Below are 19,622 nucleotides of genomic sequence, written 5' to 3'. Positions count from 1 at the left end.
AAGCTATTGTTTAAAGCTCTTGTCAAGTTTCCCCTGCTATCTAATATTCTCTGGAGACAGAGAATAGTCACACACAAGTCTCCTACTCCAATAACCTTATTTATTTCCTTTTACTCAGCATAAAGAATTCAGTTGATCTATTCCTCAAACACAGTACTTATAACACCTTTATATGGGGGAAAAGGGGTGGTTTCTACAAAATTGAGGTTCTAAGCTCAGTAAAGGCTGGAACTACGGTCTAGATCTTGCTCATCACTTTATATCTTGACGGAAACACAGGAGGGGCTTAATAGATATACTTTGAATGAATCTGATAACTAGAACACACTACAGACAAACTGTAAACTCTAAATAGGAATAACATCTCTTCCTCACAGAGTTGCTGTGAATAGATAATATACATAAAGTAATATCTGACACATAGCAGGCATTCAAAAATTGTGAGCTATTATTTAATGTTGACTTAATTTTTAAAAATTTTAAGTTTGAAATAATTTTATTGTTTTAAGATTTTATTTATTTATTTGAGAGAGTGCACAAGCAGGGAGAGGGGCAGAAGGAGAAGCAGACTTCTCGGTGAGCAGGGAGCCTGACTCGGAGTTCAATACCAGGAACTTAAGATCATGACCTGAGCCAAAGCCAGACACTTAACCGACTGAACCACTCAGGCATCCTGAAATAATTTTAGATTTACAGAAAACCTGCAAAGATAGTAGAGTCCTACTATACCCATCACTTAGGATCTTCATGATATTAACATTTATATAAACTCTTGTAAAACTAAAAACTTCATATTAAAAAAAACTTAAAAATTAACATTAGTACAATATTATTAACTAAACTATAGACTTCATTCTGATTTCACCAGTTTTTTCACTGATGTTCTTTTTCTATTCCAGGACCAATGCAGGATGCCACACTGCATTTAGACAAATTTTTATTTTTAAGCGCTCAGTTAATTCCTTGTCTTTGTCACTTAACACTGAATTTGGAGAATCAACTGAACTACTTACCTCTTCATGTTGTGGTTGCCAGCTGAAAAACAGAATCTGCTTGTATTAACATGATAAACAGTAATATACCAAAGTAATCCTTAAGAAAACCATACAAGAAAAAAAGACTCGGGGCACCTGGGTGGCTCAGTGGTTGAGCATCTGCCTTTGGCTCAGGTCGTGATCCCGGGGTCCTGGGATCGAGTTCCACATCTCCCTCTACCTATCTCTCTGCCTCTGTCTCTCATGAATAAATAAAATCTTTAAAACGATAAAGAGACAAGTATTTTGTTTAGAGTATGTATTCACTAAATAAAGAACAAATACTTGGAAAATATATTATTCCTTAAATAAACGACACAGGGAAATAAAATATATACAATATAAATATATGTAAACATAACATTTATTAGAGGGCTTGCTTATCTTTATTGTGTCAAACATGATAAATTGCCTTCAGAGAGGTTAAAGATCATACAATTTCTGTGGTGAAATATGAATCAAGATGCATCAGAGAAGGGCAGCCCCGGTGGTGCAGCGGTTTGGCGCCGCCGGCAGCCCAGGGCGTGATCCTGGAGACCCTGGATCGAGTCCCATGTCAGGCTCTCTGCGTGGAGCCTGCTCCTCCCTCTGCCTGTGTCTCTGCCTCTCTCTCTCTCTGCATTTCTATGAATAAATAAATAAATCTTAAAAAAAAAAAGATGCATCAGAGAAGGTATTTAAATCTATGCACGTCTTACATCATGTATTAAAATTACCTCAGTCACACTGATGACATATCTCAATTATGCAATTATATAACTAAATTGCATCCAACACGGCTTCTTAATTTTTAGAGGCTAAACTAATGAACAAAAAAGTCTTTCATGTTTTTTTTTTTCATTTTAAAATAATCAATCCAATTCTAAAGTTACAGAACAAGAACTCTGCCCTTTTCCTTGGTCCTTTGTGCTATTCAAACTACAACCTGCTGGATCCCTGGGTGGCGCAGCGGTTTAGCGCCTGCCTTTGGCCCAGGGCGCGATCCTGGAGACCCGGGATCGAATCCCACGTCAGGCTCCCGGTGCATGGAGCCTGCTTCTACCTCTGCCTGTGTCTCTGCCTCTCTCTCTCTCTCTCTCTCTGTGTGACTATCATAAATAAATAAAAATTAAAAACAAACTACAACCTGCTCTCTTAGTACAGGAATCAACAAACTTTCAGTATAGGCCAAGTAGTCAATATTTTAGGCTTGTGGAACATATGATCTCTACTGCAACCACTTAACTCTCTTGATGTCCTGCAAAAGCAGTCACAGATAATGCATTAACAAATGAATATGGCTATGTCCCAATAAGACTTTACTTGCAAAAACAAGTGGTAGTCTTGATTTCACTCAGAGGCTGTAGTTTGCTGACCTATCATAGAGCATTAATAGCATGGAATAAGGTTTTTTATTTTGTTTTTTGTTTGTTTGTTTTTGTTTTTTGTTTTTTGTTTTTGCATGGGATGAGTTTTGAATACTAAGTATCACGGCTGAGAATAGAGAACTTATCTTTAAGTTTACCTGCAATGACTCTATATTTTAAAGATTTTATTTATTTGAGAGAGAGAAACAGGGAGAGAACACAAGCAGGAGTTCGTGCTTCTCCCTCAAGAAGCAGGCTCCTCATTGAGCAGGGAGCCCGATATAGGGCTTGATCCCAGAACCTTGGGATCATGTTCTGAGCCAAAGGCAGATGCTTAACTGAGCCACCCAGGTGCCCCTTTATTATTTTTAAAAATATCTCATGGAACGAGTTGGGTAATACACCTGGCCTCAGAGAATTATTCTTACCATCGAAAAATAGGTGGTATAATAAAATCATATATGCAAAAGGTACAAAAGTAATTCCTAAAGAAGAAATACAAAATGCCAATGAACATTTTTAAAAAGTTAATACTCTGATTTTTAGGCTGTGAAAAAAGACATTATCCAATAATTATGATTAAGACACTGTGTTGGGGGCAGCCCTGGTGGCCCAGCGGTTTAGCACCACCTTTGGCCTGGGGTGTGAACCTGGGGACCTAGGATAGGGTCTCGCGTAGGGCTCCCTGCATGGAGCCTGCTTCTCCCTCTGCCTGTGTCTCTGCCTCTCTCTCTCTGTGTGTCTCTCATGAATAAATGGTAAGATTTAAAAAAAAAAAAAAAGATTTAAAAAAAAAGACACCGTGTTGGTATACTCAATCTTTTTTGGCGGTATACCCAATCTGAAAAGCAACTTTAGAATGACAAACAAAAGCCTTTAAAATGTTCATACTTAATACAAATTCCTCTTAAATCTATGAAAAGACTCTCAACATATAAAAGAGATATAAAATTAAAATCATGATGAAATACCATTCTTGGGGGCACCTGGGTGGCTCAGTGATTGAGCATGCCTTTTTCAGGTTGTGATCCTGGGGTCCTGGGATCAAGTCCCACATCGGACTCCTGAAAGGGAGCCTGCTTCTCCCTCTGCCTGTCTCTCCCTCTCTCTCTGTGTCTCTCATGAATAAATGAATAAAATCTTAAAAAAAAAAACAAAAAACATTCTCACCTATCAGACTGGCAAAAAAAAAAAAAAATGGGGGGAGTACAAAATAATACTGTTCCTACAGAAGGCAACTTAACAGTACCTACCAAATTCAAATACATTTATTCTTTGGCCTGGAAATCCAAAGTCTAAATATTTATCCTGTGCCTATACCTGTATCACATGCCTACACCTGTATGCATTGAGATATATCAAACTTACTCATTATAGCATTGTTTGTAACAGCACTAGATCAGAAATAACACAAATGTTCATGTATAGAAATATTATGTAGCAGTAGGAATAAAAAAAAAAGAAAAATATCCATACATATTAATACAGAAAGATCTCCAGGAAATAATCTAAGTGAAAAAACAAGAACATAGGTAGTATGCTCCCTTTTATAAGAAAGACAAGAAAATAAAGAGTATATAAGGGATCCCTGGGTGGCGCAGCGGTTTGGCGTCTGCCTTTGGCCCAGGGCGCGATCCTGGAGACCCGGGATCGAATCCCACGTCAGGCTCCCGGTGCATGGAGCCTGCTTCTCCCTCTGCCTGTGTCTCTGCCTCTCTCTCTCTCTCACTGTGTGCCTATCATAAAAAAAAAAAAAAAAAAAAGAGTATATAATTGCTTTTACTGATATCTGATTAAGGAAACTCTGATATTCAAGGAATCCAAATGGTTACCCATAGGGAATGGATGGAGATTGAGATAGCAAAACATCTTCATGTATGTATCTGTATATATGTGTGTGGTTTTGATCTGTGAACCGTATTACCTATTCAAATAATACATTTTTAAAAAGATCATTGTAAGGGCTAAATGAACTTGGAAACGTACCCAACAAAATGTGTAGCACAATGCTTTATACACGTCCTTCTGCTAGTCTTTGAAATGTCATCCAAATGGTATAACATATACAAATAAAAGAATACCAAACATTTAGACTTAATATTTTCACCTCTAGGAATCTACCTTAATAAAAATCTAAAAATTGGACAAAGATATATATAAATAATAAACTGTTGAAACAAACCAGAAACATAAAACCAGAAAAATATTCAATAAACTATAGTACATCTATAGTCATAAGGCATTTTTAATGATAGAAAATGTTCAAAATATAGAACTTTATAATCTCAAATGGGGGGAATAAGGTAGTGGGGGCAGGGAGAGGGGAGTGGAGGGCAGAGAGATATATACAAAAATAAAAGATCTAGAGAAAGTATAGCAAATAAGCTTTTATAGAGGAACTGTTGATTATTTTTATTTTCTCTTTAATTCTTTTCCATATTTGTCAAATTTTCTTTTAAGCATGTAGTCCTGAAAAAGGAAAGAAAGGAAATGAGAGAAAATGGATCTGGGGATCAAGGAGGTACAAGCTAAAATCTTATTATTTGCACTTTTTTTTTAAAGATTTTATTTATTTATCTGAGAGAGAGAGAGACAGAGATAGTGACACACAATACAAGGGAGGGCAGAGAGGGAGAAGTAGGCTCCTCTCTGAGCAGAGGGCCCAATGTGGGGCTCTACCCCAGAACCCTGGGAACATGACCTGAGCTGAAGGCAGACACTTAACCAACTGAGCCACCCAGGTGCCCCTATTACTTGCACTTTTAAAGTAGGCTCCATGCCCAGCTTGAACTCACAACCCTAAGATCAAGGTCTGTCTGATCAAGTGTCAGATGCTTGGGGCACCTGGGTGGTTCAGTCGGTTAAGTGACTGACTCTTGATTTCAGCTTAGGTCATGATCTCAGGGTTCTGAGATCAAGCCCCACATGGGGCTCTGTGCTCAGTGTAGAATCTGCTTATCTGTCTCCCTCCCCCTACTTGCATATTCTCCCTCTCAAATAAATTAATTTAAGAAAAAAATAAGAGTAGGCTCCTTAACCAACTGAGCCACCGAGGCATCTCTATTATTTGCCCTTTTAGACAAGTTACTGAAGCTCTTGAAGCTTCCAGATCTGTCAAATGGAGATGATTTCCAAATTCCAAGGTTACTTTGTAGATTAGACACATTTTATGTATAAAGGACATACATGTCTTAAATGTAGTGAACACTAGGTAGTAATTACTATTTGTATACATCTTATCTGTGCAACATCATTTCCTATGTACATATAAAGTTACACTGTATTTTACTCATCTGAGATACTATTCATTTTAATTGTAAGCAAGTTTTACAAATGTTGAAATGTCAAAAATGATCATCTTGGATTTGATGAAATTTGATGTAACTTTAGTGATAAATGCTACCTACCATAAGTACCTTTCCCTTTAGTACAATGAAGTACAAATTCCATTAGAAGCACTTGTTAAAAATCAAGGGACCATTCGCATGGAAGATATACAAGTGGATAATAAGTGCATGAAGAGATGCTCAACATCATTAGTCACTAGGGAAATGCAAATCACTAGGGAAACCACAATGAGATACCAACTCATACCCATCAGGGTGGCTACTATCAAAAAGCCATAAAATAACAGGTTTGGGTGAGAATGTTGAAAAACCGGAACCTTGGACCACTGCTGACAGAAGTGAAAAGTGGTGGAGCCACTATGGAAAACAACTTGCCAGTTTCTCAACAAATTAAACACAGAATCCTCATATGACCCAACAATTTCACTTCTTGGTAGATATCTGTAAGAACTGAAAGCAGGGACTTGAACAGATATTCATACAGTCATGTTTTATAGTACCATTATCCACAAGAGCCAAAAGATGGAAGTAACCTAAATGAACAGCAATGGATGAATGGATAAGCAAAATGCAGGGAATACATAAAATCAAATGTTATTCAACCTGGAAAAAGAAGGAAATTCTAACATGCTACAAAACGGATGAACCTTGAGGACATGCTAAGTAAAATAAGCCAGTCTCCCAAAAGACAAATATTATATGATTCCATTTATGAGGTATGAGACTCCCTGCTCAGCATGAAGTCTGTTTCTCCCTCTGCTTGTGCTCTCATGCTCTCTCTCTCTCTCTCTCAAGTGAATAAATCTTTTTTTTTAAAAGTAGGACTATTTTTTCTAAATTAATTTATTTAAGTAATCTGTACACCCAACATGGGGCTTAAACTCATGACCCTAAGATGATGAGTCACTTGCTCTTCCAACTTAGCCAGCCAGGCACCACAGGTCTATTTTTTAAAGTAATATGATCTCCTTTAAAAAGTTATGAATATAATAACAAAAAAAACATGAAATAAAAACCAAGTATTAAACTACCTTAATAAACATTTTGACTGAGCCATTTAAACCCTCAATTGAGGGGATCCCTGGGCGGCTCAGTGGTTTAGCGCCTGCCTTCAGCCCAGGGCGTGATCCTGGAGACCTGGGATCAAGTCCCACATCATGCCTGCTTCTCCCTCTGCCTTGTCTCTGCCTCTCTCTCTCTCTCTGTGTCTCTCATGAATAAATAAAATATTTTAAAAATAAAAAAATAAAACCTCAACTGAAATTTAAATACTGTAAACAAAATACTACGGTCAGAACAATAAACTTAGTAATTTCACATTTGTTTTTGCTTTTTTACCTGGGAGAGAGAATAGTACCAAGACACAGGAAGATCAAACACTCTTAGTACTGCTGTCTTCAAGGAAAACTGTGATTCCTTTACTGTTTCTTCTGACATGACTCCTCTTCTGATCTTCATTAAATGAAACATAAAAATATATGAGCCACCAAATGAAAGATACAAATTCAAAATTTATCTCTATCAGTTTTTTCTTTTTGCAGTTAATTATTCATGATATTCTTCCCTGAAGAAAATTATGAGCTAAATTTATCTGAACTACAGGTTTATTAATCACCAAAGCACCCAAAAAGAAAATGAGTTAGATTTGAACTATGAGTTCAGATAGCATATTTCCCTTAGAAAATTGCAAGTTCTAGATTCTCTCTTTTCTGGTTAAACATGTCAGCTTTTAAATGGTAATGTAAAATCAATTTCTTCCCACCTATTTCCTACAAGTAAATGGAGAGACAGGTGCTGAAGGGAATCTGATTGGAACCAGGACTCCTGGGGCCAGAAAGTAAGCTCAGTTCACTGAACTTCAGAACTCAGGCACTTATTTTCCAACTAGCACATTTTAAAGATCTTCAAAGAAAGGCCACATACATGCTATAAAATTTTAGTATTTCTTAATGCCTGTTTCTATTGAAACCAGAGAAAGAGAAGTCAGATGTCTACAGAGAAGGCAGCTATCTCTCAGAAGGGCCCTTAAAGATAGCAGAACCGTCACAGAAACACGATGGTTCCGGCTCTGGGTCTATGCTTTTCAAGGGCAGAAACTCCATTTTACCTGTGTACCTAGCTGGACGCATACTAAACAAAGTCACCTAATATTGATGTATAAATTAGCTTACAAATTTACTTATTTATAGTAAATATGCTATCTACTAAAAGAATGCCTATATATGTCATCAAAACATACCCTCCCTGAAATAAAAAACGGTAAGGAGCTAAATTAAAAAAAAAAAAAAAGTTATAAAGGCTCCCTGGTGAGCACAAAATGAATGGGTCCTGAAGAATATTTTATCTAGGCCAATTAAAAGCCTGAACCGGTCTCTGGTACACAAGAGAGTAGGCTTCTCCAGTAACCAGAATCTTTATGTCTACCAAATTTAACATTTCTTTTCCTCCATTAGGGCCACAGGAACATAACTAAAGAGAAAATAAAAATCATTAGCAATCTCTCTATAAAAGCTTATTGACTGGCTATACTTTAAGTCCTTTATTTCTGGGCAGCCTGGGTGGCTCAGTGGTTTAGCGCCGCCTTCAGCCCAGGGCGTGACCCTGGAGACCCTGGATCGAGTCCCACATCGGGCTCCCTGCATGGAGCCTGCTTCTCCTTCTGCCTCTCTCTCTCTCTCTCTGTGTCTCTCATGAATAAATAAATAAAATCTTAAAAAAAAAAAGGTCTTTATTTCTGCATATATTTCTCCTCTTTTTGTAAACTCCAGTAGATATCCATTTCGGTTAATATCCTTTCTTCAGACAAGTATCAAGTCCACTGATTAAGTAGTAGTTTCCTTTCAAATCAAACACAGTTAATACTTCTTAAGGTGGGTTACTGCTACTGACGCTAACCTTACTCCCTACTAGTGACACTCGCAGGGTATACAGTTAATCTCCCCTCAAACATATTCTGATTACAATGTTCAGGCTCAGTATAATTCTAATGGAAGTACATTTATTCCAACCAAAAAACTATGATATAAATATTTAACTGAGAAATACAAAGCAATCCATGAAGAAACAAACAAGAGAAAAATGGTCCTCTGGAGAACAAGGCTGGCATGAAAGAAAGGTTGGGCAAGGAATCATTACTTTTCATTATAAGTCTTCTCAAATATTTGATTTTTTAAGCACCTGTATTATTCTTTTAACGTTATACTAAAAAGAAAAATCTTAAAAAAAAGAAAGCACACTTATCCCCTCCGCCTCCCAAAATCCACGACTTCTTGAGGAGCATTTTTAGTAACTGAAGATTCTGGATCATTAAGCTATCTGTGCTACAGTTTAAAAAAAAAAAAACTGAATAATTCATCTAAAAGGACTTTCTCCATTATAGAGGGTTCCAATTTTTTAAGCAGAGGAGAAAGAAACATTTCAATCTAAGCTGCCGCGGCTTCCTTAAGAATTCTGACAATTTTTTTTTTTTTTTTTTGCATTCTCATTTACCTCATTCCATTTAAGTTAAAATCACTGAGGGTATGATTCCAAACTTAATAACTGAATAAGGTTAAAAATAAAAAATAACAATAAAAAACCAAGCGTGTCAGTTGTTTTCATAAGTATTAATTAAAATGCACACTAAAACAAATAAAATAAAATAAAATGCACACTAAGGCGGTTTAATTCTTATTCAACTTTGTAGAGTGCGTCTAAAACATCTCCCAAAATACTATATTATGTAATATTACTCGCTCCTCTCCAGCTAACCACTGCAGAGCTAAAAAAAAAAAAAAAGAAGAAGAAGAAGAAGAAAAAAAAATGTGTGATAAATAGTTTGTTTCCTAAATCTCCTAAAATTCTACTCTACACCTTGGACTTTAGAATTTAAGCAAGCAGGAAAGTCTGAACTACACACACACACACACACACACCAAAAAAAAAAAAAAAAAATGAAGTGAGGCCTAAACCCATGCAACCTGTGAGAAAAACATAGCAAAAACGCTTCGTTGGCAATGCTGCTAAAACAGCAACGACGCAGGTCTGTGCAGAGCTCGGTCTCCGGGAGGCCTCCCTCCGGAACGCAGACGAGGAGCGACGCGGGTTAGAGGGTCCCGAGGCCGCAGTCCGCCGCGGCCGTCTTCACCGAGAGCACCTGCCGAGGAGGCCCCCGCCCCCCGCCCGCGCCCGCGCCCCCGGGTCAAGCCCCGTGCACGCCCCGCTCGCACCGCGGCCCCGCCGCCGCCCAGGCCCCGCGCCGCTCCCCTCGCCCGCCCCGCCCGGCCCCGCCCGGCCCCGCCCGGCCCGGCCCGGCCCCCGCCCGGCTCGGGGCAGTCCGGAGCCCAGCGGGACTCTGCGCGGCCCCGGCCCGCCCCCTCCTACCTGCGGCTGCCCCGGCCAGGTGCGGCTGGCCCACGCCCGCTTCCTCGCCGCAGCCCCGCGCTGAGCCGCCGCCTGGCCGCGGGGGCGGAGTCCTTCCGGGGTCAGGAGTGGGAAGGTGGAGAGAAGGTGGCGGGGGCCTTCTAGCCTTTCCGCGTGAGGGGCTACGTGGGAAGCCGCTCCCGCCATTTTTGTTGAGGGCAGAAGGTTTCCGCCTCGCCTGCTGCAGCTAGGGACCGCTTGGGAACAACTGCGGTTTGACGGTGCTGCCAACTGGCAACCGCATTACGTAGCCCTTTTTAGGGGCTCTGGGACTATTCGTTGAATCTAGTGAAAACTAGGAGACTTTACCCCCAGAAAAATGCACCTAGACACACTCATACATTGTTTTATTTTTGTTGTTGTTGTTCATACATTGCTTTTTATTTTATTTTATTTTTTTCATATATCGTTTTAAAGGAAAAAATGCATACAGTGCATACAGGTTCAGACGCCCCAAGCCAACCCACGGAGCTCAGGTTGAGAACTTCTACTATAGAGCCGCAGCACTTAAGCGAATGCATGTTAAGAGGTATTCTAACCCTGTATTGAGGTTGGGTTTTTTTTTTTTAAGATTTTATTTATTTATTCATGAGATATATATATACATAGAGAGAGAGAGAGAGAGAGAGAGAGAGAGATTGAGAGAGAGAGGGGCAGGGACACAGGCAGAGGGAGAAGCAGTCTTCCTGCAGGGAGCCTGATGTGGGACTCGATCCCAGGTCTCCAGGGTCACGCCCTGGGCTGAAGGCAGGGTCTAAACCGCTGAGCCACCCGGGCTGCCCTGTTGGAGGTTATTGATTTCAATTTCTGTTTAGTTTTTCTCCACATTTCCCACTGAATTAGAATATGTAAATGAGGCCATCCCTGAGTCATTAGGCACAGTATACACTGTTCTGAGGTCCTAACACACAGTAAACACATGGGCTGGGAGGGGGGATGTGGAGAACCACCGCACACACAAAAAGATGCTGTTTCTATGTGTAGTCTCAAGGCAAAACATTCCATCAACACTGCACATTTTTAACTTCCAATTGCTGAGCACATTTGTGGTGAAGTGTCAAAATAATTTTGTAAGGATAGCTGAAACATGACAGTAGTTGTTACTATTCCCACCTAAGGAGCAGGAATGAATAATCATTTCTGTTCGTTTCCAAAATTCCTTTTTTTTTTTTTTTTTTTTAGATTTTATTTATGTTTTGGAGAGAGAGAGTGAAGGAGTGAGAGAGAACATAAGTAGGGGACAGGCAGAGGGAGAGGGAGAAGCAGCCCCCTGCTGAGCGGGGAGCCCTATGCCTGGGGTGGATCTCAGGACCCCAGGATCACGACCTGACCCCAAGGCAGACGCTTAACTGACCGAGCCACTCAGGTGCCCCTTGTTTTAAAAATTCCCATACAGTCAAATGGGAAATAAGGAGAATGACCATACTGATGTATGACTTTGGTAGGTGAATAGTGACTGAAAGTGCACATAGTTCCATGTGAAAATGTTTTGCACTTGTAAAGTAAATGGTGCCATTGACATTGGAAGAACCTGGAATTTGTAAGGCTGTCTTTTGTTTATTCTCCCAATCTCCTTTCCGCTGCCCCCTCCCTACTTCCCACAATTTCTGAACATTCAGCATAATGGGAAGAGCAGTAGTAATAACTACCACTTAAAGCAACTTTACTGAGAACATTATCTCTTTTAATCTCACAATAAACATTATACTAGTACAAACTCTTTATGGATTTTACTCTTTAGCAAGGGAACGAGGAATGAAATATTTTTGTTACTTTTCTAAATCAATGTAATTTGCTCCAAGCCTCCCTTCTCCTGGGTTGGCAGAGTACATAATTGCTAAAATTAATGAAGGGAAACCTCACTAAAGTGGACTCAGGATGATGTAAGGAGGGGCTGGAAGGGAAAGCTGTACCATTCAATGTCAATTAGGGAAGGAATCGTCAGTCACAGGCTCCAACAGGAAAGCTATACATTGCATCTCCTACAAGAAATCAACTACTCCTGCAACTCAGCCAGTGAGAAACCATCATCATCCCAAACCCTTGCTTTTCTCCAAGGGAATTTTGTTCAAAACAACCCCTCCCATCTTTCTCCTTCTCCATAAAATAAGGTTCTTCTCCTGTGTTTGTTAGACTTGCCTATGGTTTTGCCATACCTTGCTTGTCCCAAATTGCAATTCTCTGTTATTCCCAAATAAACCCATTTTTGCTGGTAAAATAATTGAGTGTTTTATTTCTAAGGTTAACACACAATCTTAGTCATTAGTAGGTGTATCAATTAGGATGCTGTTAGTTACAAGCAAAAGAAAACCAAACAAATAGTGACTTAAACATAGGACAGGGTATTCCACATGGATGCAACATCAGGGAGGCACAGTCTCACATTTGGATATGATGTCTTTTTTTTAAGATTTTTTTTTAATAATTTCTATACTCAACCAACGTTGGGCTCGAACTCATAACCAAGAGATCAAGAGTTGCATATTACTGGCTGAGCCAGACAGACATCCCTGGATATAATATCTTATGTTATCTTGGCCCAGGAGAAAAATGGGTTTTGGTTAATTCTAGAGGTCTGTCCCTCGCCCTAAGTGAGGAGAATTGTTAAACAACCATCAATGAATTTGGAAGATCCTATATGCATAGTATCAAAACAATGCTGTAGTTTTAGACTGTCCAAGTTCAAATCCTTTTTCTGCCTCTTACTAGGTGTGTGGTCTTGGGTCAAGTACTTAATTTTATTATATCTCCGTTTCCTCTTTGGGGTGTTAGGAAGATAACTGTAATAGTTCTTGAAAAGCATTAATATTCTTATGTAAGTTTTTAACTTGAGAAATAACTCCATTGGATCTGAGGATAAAACTTTATTTCCATATAATTGGTTTCCTTTGTAATCCTATACATTTTGTTTTATGCACATAGAAATGTTTCTTTGAGAAGAGGGTCCCTAAGCTCTACCAGAATGTCAAAGGCGTCCAAGATACCAAAAAATGGTTAAGAACTTAGAACAATTCTGACACACATTTCTGAGATGTAGGTCATATTCTATGGAACTTTTCCATGTCCTTTGGCAGAAGCACCAAAGCTAAAAGAAATAGATACCAGGGCACCTGAGTGGCTCAGTCGGCTAAGTGTCATGATCTCAGGGTACTGGGATCTGGACTGCTTTGGGCTCCTTGTTCATCGGGGAGTCTACTCCCTCTCCCTCTGCCCACTCCCAACTCATGCTCTCTCTTTCTTTCTCTCTCTCTCAAGTAAATAAAATCCTTAAAAAAAGAAAAAGAAATAGATGTCAAGTGCCCTAAGTATTCTTAAAAAGGATGCTAGGCCAACCACACAGGGCATGCTAGAACTAATGTGAAGCCCCTTTAGCAATCCTCGATTCTCACAAAGCTCCAGGGAATGATGCCGTAGAATTGATCAAAGAAGGCTGAAAAATGAAAATGCCTAAGAGACAGTTTTCTGGAGTGCTGTGTGTGAGGAGTAGGGAGAGTAGAGTTCATATTCCATCCTACCGCTACCTCAAGCCAAGTGAAGGAACTTTTAGAAACTCAGACAATCTGACTTCTGTGCCCTATAATTTATGTTGCCTGAAAAATCTAAAGACAACAGACCATCCAAAGAGGCCTCTGATGGCAGAGCAAAGAAAGAGGGCTGTAGTGAAAGTGGCCTGTACTTGCAATTTTGCAAGAAACATTATCCTGTGGGCCATATGAATGCCACAGAAGGTAGCCAGGCTTGAACGACCCTTTGAACCAGGAACTTAGTGGAATATCCAAATGGTTAACCACAGATTCCCCTCCACCCCCAATGTTAGGAAATGATACAATGAGAAATCCCCAGCAAGAGGGGCAGTCATTGAGGAGCCCACAATAATAAGAAAAGAGCCCAGCATTTCGGAATGAGCCACACGCAGAAGGCACCCAAATCAGATTTAATGCACTGGTTGTGTGTAGCTGACATTTCATTTAGGATATTGAGGACCACTGCTCACTCTACCTGACACATTAACATATGGCCAATGAACTTCCTGAAATATTGGTGGAAACAGCACTTATCAAGTGAAAACATTAAGCCTGACCAAATTCTAGCAATTTAGTTAAAAACAATTACATCTCCTAAATAGATTAATTCTTTTAGGTAAATCATATATCCAATTACTTTTTCCATTAACTGCCAAAACCTAGCAGAGTCCCCTAAAATAATTTAGGCCCTCCTTTTTAATCTATATGATGCCAAAAAGCATATACTGGCCATTAAATCTTTGTTCTCATGACCCACCCAGAAGTGTTTGGCAGACTCCTGCACAAGTCAGAACCAAGCCAACAAAGGCATTCAGAACTCAGACTATGGCTCTACATGCTAATTTAGAATATGCATTCCTTCTACATCCAAATACTACAGATTCATTCAAGTTCCTCAAAATGTTAAACACAGTGATACCATGTGACCCAGCAAATTCGATTCCTAGATAATACACAAGAGAAAGTAGAAGATACATTTACATAAAAACTTTACATAAATGTGCATAGCAACATTATTCATAGTACCTAAAAAGTGACAACAACCCAAATATCCATCAACTAATGAGTGCATAAATAAAACCTAGTATGTCCACATGGTGGAGTATTATTTGACTACAAAAAAGCAATGGTGTACATGCTACAAAGTAAAAACATGCCAAAAAGCCTGTCATAAAAAAATACATTTTACGTGTTTCTCTTTATACAAAATGTCCAGTATAGGCATATCTCTAGAGACCAGAGGTAAATCAGTGCTTGACTGGGGCTGGAAAAATGTGGGAAAATGAAGGTTGCTGTTAAAGAGTATGGAACTGCTCTTTTGGGGCAGTGAAATACTTTTACTTTTTAAAGATTTTATCTATCTATGTATCTATCTATGTATGTATCTATCTATCTATCATCTATCTATCTATCATCTATTTGAAGAGGGGGGATAGAGAGAGAGGGACAAGCCGACTCTACACCAAGCACAGAGTCCAATGCGACGCTCAATCTCATGACCCTGAGATCATGACTTGAGCTGAAATCAAGAGTCTGGTGCTTCACTAACTGAGCCACCCAGGCACCTATGGCAATGAAATGTTCTAAACTTAGATTGTGCTGGTTGTGCAAATCTGCGAATATACTAAAAACCTTTGAATTGTATATTTCAAATGTGTGAATTACATCTTAACAAAGCTATTACCCTCAAAAAATTATTATTGTCATTTCTTAGATCAAAAACACTGAGGCTTAAAGAGATTATGTAAATGGTAAAAGCTAGAGATCTGATGTCAGAGAATAATTTAGAGCATGACTTCCCTGGACTGCCTTAGTATTTGTTAAAATGCCATGCTGCTCTAATAAGAATTATGTATTCTATGGAGGTATTTACATCAAACCATAAAATAGTAGAAAATACAGAGTCACCTAAGTAAGGGCTTAGGTAAATAAGTTTATTCCAGAGTTACTTTAAAACCAAGAACAGAAAAATTAAAATTAAACCCAAATGGAGGGCAGCCCAGTTTGCTCAGCGATTTAGCGCTGCCTTTGGCCCAGGGTGTGATTCTGGAGGCCTGGATCAAGCCCGGTGTTGGGCTCCCTGCTTGGGGCCTGCTTCTCCCTCTGCCTGTGTCTCTGCCTCTCTCTCTCTCTCTCTCTCTCTCTCTCTCTCTGTCTCTCATGAATAAATAAATAAAATCTTTAAAAAATAATAAATTAAAAAAATAAATAAACCTACATGGAAACAAGAGTTCCTATTTTGCACATTTAGAAACCTGGTAATATTTTAAAAGTCTAGAAAACCCTATATTATCTTTAAAATTCATAAAATTAAGAGCTGCATCTGTTATCTATATATTTAAACGATGACCATTTTGAAAAGCATAAGAAAATTACTATCTCCCCAGGTTAGAAAATATATTTTATGTTTCTTTCATATTTTCATAGTCACTCATCTTCAATAGTAGGTTTATTGATTTGTCCATTTCCTACATTGTACAATGTACTGTGCTGAATGCCAGATATACTAGGATAAGGGGCCGACAGTTTGGTTCAGGATATGGAAAAGTGAACAAATCATTGCAATGTATAATAATGACATTATAATGTATAGTTTATAATTAGTAGTATACTCATCACTAAAGAATATTCCATAAAAGGAAGGGTCCAAACAGCCTGAAGAAGTTGAAGATGACTTCTCCTAGGAGACAACTCTTGAAGGATGAGTGGAGTTCCCTTTTATTGTTTTTTAAAGATTTATTTATTTATTCATCCTGGCAGGGGAGGGGCAGGGAAAGGGGGAGAGAGAATCCCAAACAGATTCCCTGCTGAGCACAGACACACACACACACACACACACACACACACACACACCGTAACATGGGGCTCAATCCCATAATCCTAAAATCATGAGGTGAGCTGAAATCAAGAGTTGGATGCCTAACCAACTGAGCCACCCAGGCACCCCAGGCAGAGTTCACGTCTAAGGAAAGGAGTAAAAGACAGAATAGGATTCTATACTTAGGTTTAAAGTTAGGGCTAAAGAAATCAGGATTAAATAAAAGAGGCATGAGCAAATGTTTTCCCCTTCAAAAGAATGAAATGTAGATTAGAAAAGCTTGAGGAGGTACCTGGATGGCTCAGTTGGTTAGGCATCCAACTCTTGATCTCAGCTCAGGTCTTGATCTCAGGGTCCTGAATTCAAGCCCTGCCTTGGGCATGGAGCCTATTTAAAACAAAACAAAACAAAACAAAACAAAACTACCTTAGAAGAGCTTGAGACCTACATGTTTGGTTGGGTGTAACAAAAGATGAGATAAAAGGAGTAAGTCTGGGTAAAACTGACTCCATGAAGGGACTAGAATGAGGCAAGCCAAGTGGCTAAAGTACACAGATACTGTTTCAGACAAGTGCAAGGTTTTTAGGTGTTGCACCTTAGGCACCTTGGTTATATGTTAGGCCCTTGATGAGAAAAATAAAAAACCCTCTGGGGTGACAAAGTATCATTGAAGAGTTATGACTAGATTTATGTTTTAGAAAGGCTCGTGTTCAGAATAATGGCAACAGATTCGAGGAGAGACTAGAGTCAGAAAGACATAGAACTATCAAAATAATCTAGGCAAGAATGAAGAGAATCTGCACAGAGGAATCTTCCTAGGTTCCATCCTTCATGGAGTCAGTTGAACATCTATTGATTTTTATCTCCTTGGTGGCTCTCATGGCCATCTCCACTGCTAGGTCCTTACCCTCCCTGGTCTGTGTTCTACAAAATTCAGCCCCCATTTATGCCATTCACTGCTATCCAAGTAATCAATGTATAAATCTCATGATGTTACTTCCTTTCTTAAAGTTCTTCATGGATATCTAGAGGAAAAACTTTATTTAGCAGACAAGATCACTCATGATCTGCCTTCTCTGTCTAGCCTGTCCCTGATTCCTTGCCCTCAATCTCTGCTCTAGTAATACTGACCCCTAGGAGGTTCCCGCATCTGGCATACTATCTCTTGCTGATGTCCTTTTGCCTGTTTTGTTCCCTCTGTCTAAAAAAATCCTTCCTACACTGGCCTATAAGAAATCTTTTTGCTCAGCCTTTAAGCCAATATCAATTTTTTAAATAATATTTGGTTGACCTGGCTCCTTATTTTCTTTCTTGGAAATTTCCATTCCATCCATCCACATAATTGTCATTGGAGCTGCTGTTTTCTTCCATGACCCTGAACCTCCCTGGCTGAATGCTTCTAAGCAGCACTTAACCAAGGTGAAGACAATAATCTATTTTTTTAAACTAGGAATTCTGTTCTTGGGGAAAACTGTAAGATGGCAAATTCAAGAAATGACTAATGAAGAGATCATGGGGAATCCCAGTAATGTTCGAGTTCCCAGTTCAACTTAGCCTTCCTTGGATTTAAAGAGCCAATAAACCCTTTATTTTGCCCAAGAGCATCTCAAATGGTATACCCCAGCTCACTGATGTGCTTCAAGTGGCTTACAGATATGCCCACATAGTAATCCCTGCTGGAAGCCTCTAATTGTGAGCATTCCTGTCTACTGACCTAATTTTCTGAATGATCTGATTTGATTATCTGAAAAAAGTTTAAGAAGCACCAACCTAAATTAAAGCAGTAATTCCCAAGTGGGGGTGACTCTGTCACCAATGGGAGGAGGTGCTATTGGCATCTAGTGGATACTACAGATGCTGCTAGACCTCATACAATGCACCAGAACCATACCCCACAACAAATAATTATTCAGTCCAAGATGTCAGTGTTGTCTTTGAGAATCCCTGGGCTAGAGTAACTTGAACCCTTACCCTATTTATGAATAAACAAAACTTGATTTTCTTGGCAGAGGCCTCAAAAGTTAACGCCAAATATCTTCCCATCCAATTCAAGGTACTATACTGGGAGTAGAGAGGTAGATGCTTCCCTCTCATCTCAAGCTAGGTCTGAAGGGCTTTAAGAGGATCATTTTTTAAAGAGATTTTATTTCTTTATTCATGAAACACACACACACACACACACACACACATACACACACACAGGCAGAGACACAGGAAGAGGGAGAGGCAGGCTCTGTGGAGGGATCCTGATGCGGGACTCGATCCTAGGTCTCCAGGATCATACCCTGGGCCAAAGGCGGCGCTAAACCACCGACCCACCAGGGCTGCCCAAGAGGACCATTTTGGAAAGATGTGTCCTTTGGCATATTAGACAGGCAAGACTTGGTAACTGATTTTCATTTGAAAAGTCGTAAGTCAATTGGCTAAGACTGCCTCCAAGAAGATGAACACAGGCTGATGGGAATGGCCCACACTTCTGTGCAAGATATACATGTGCTTTTTTGTGGACCAAGTGAAGGATCCATGTAAGAGAACTGGATTGGATCATCTTGAAAGATGTTGTCCAATAGGACTGCCTGCATGAGAGGGATGATCCTAACCTTTGGATGAATCCCTGGAAACTAGAGCACTGAGGTATATGTCATAAGGTACACCAGAAGGTACACCACTGAGCCAAGAGATTGTAGATAAGTGATAATTCCAGAAGAGAAAGACCAGCCTCAGACCTCTGCTGTACCCAGAGAGCAATGACACCAGGCTAAAGCTGTTTTAGTTAGGAAAGAATCTTTCTGTACCTGTCTTTTTCAACCCAGGAGGGGACCAAAATGAAAAACCAGTTGGGGGAAGAATGGGGAGGGAATGGCAGATAATTTTTTGCCTGTATGGTTCTGGAATTTTTGACATTGCACTGGACAGAACTTTTTAATACCAGGGAAAAAAGATCATTTGTTTCTTACTAGAACACGACTGGAGGACTTTTTAATTACCTGGGAGTCACTGGAAAAGCAAAAGGCTTTGCCTAAGGTTTTGTCTTAGGAACAGAGAGGGTTGGATCTTCAGAGATTTTCGGGGACAATGATGAGAAACAATAAAATCAGTATCTGCCTGTCCCCCACCAAATCCATCTTGTTCATCACATTAGGAGCAACAGT

The 19,622-nt window shown here is 39.5% G+C and overlaps 1 protein-coding gene across 3 annotated transcripts in view; it reads right to left on the bottom strand.

Moving 5' to 3' along the window:
- MIGA1 (mitoguardin 1) overlaps nt 1–10,250 on the bottom strand; it is an 87,097-nt gene extending 76,847 nt beyond the window's left edge. The window contains exons 1-2 of one of the 3 annotated variants that reach the window (XM_072834135.1): nt 10,090–10,250; nt 7,066–7,179 (exon numbers count right to left, since the gene is read on the bottom strand). In XM_072834135.1, coding sequence (XP_072690236.1) covers nt 7,066–7,164 — 99 coding nt within the window. In that variant the 5' untranslated portion in view covers nt 7,165–7,179; nt 10,090–10,250. Of the gene's footprint in view, nt 1–7,065; nt 7,180–9,686; nt 9,876–10,089 lie in introns of those variants that run through there. The other 2 variants (XM_072834133.1, XM_072834134.1) reach the window with 2 other exon arrangements.
- Nucleotides 10,251–19,622: the final 9,372 nt, after the last annotated feature.

Source organism: Canis lupus, chromosome 8 (assembly GCF_048164855.1).
Source record: "Canis lupus baileyi chromosome 8, mCanLup2.hap1, whole genome shotgun sequence".
Classification (NCBI taxonomy): domain Eukaryota; kingdom Metazoa; phylum Chordata; class Mammalia; order Carnivora; family Canidae; genus Canis; species Canis lupus.
The sequence above is the reverse complement of the archived record's forward strand: the minus strand, read 5'-3'. Positions and strand labels throughout refer to the sequence as shown.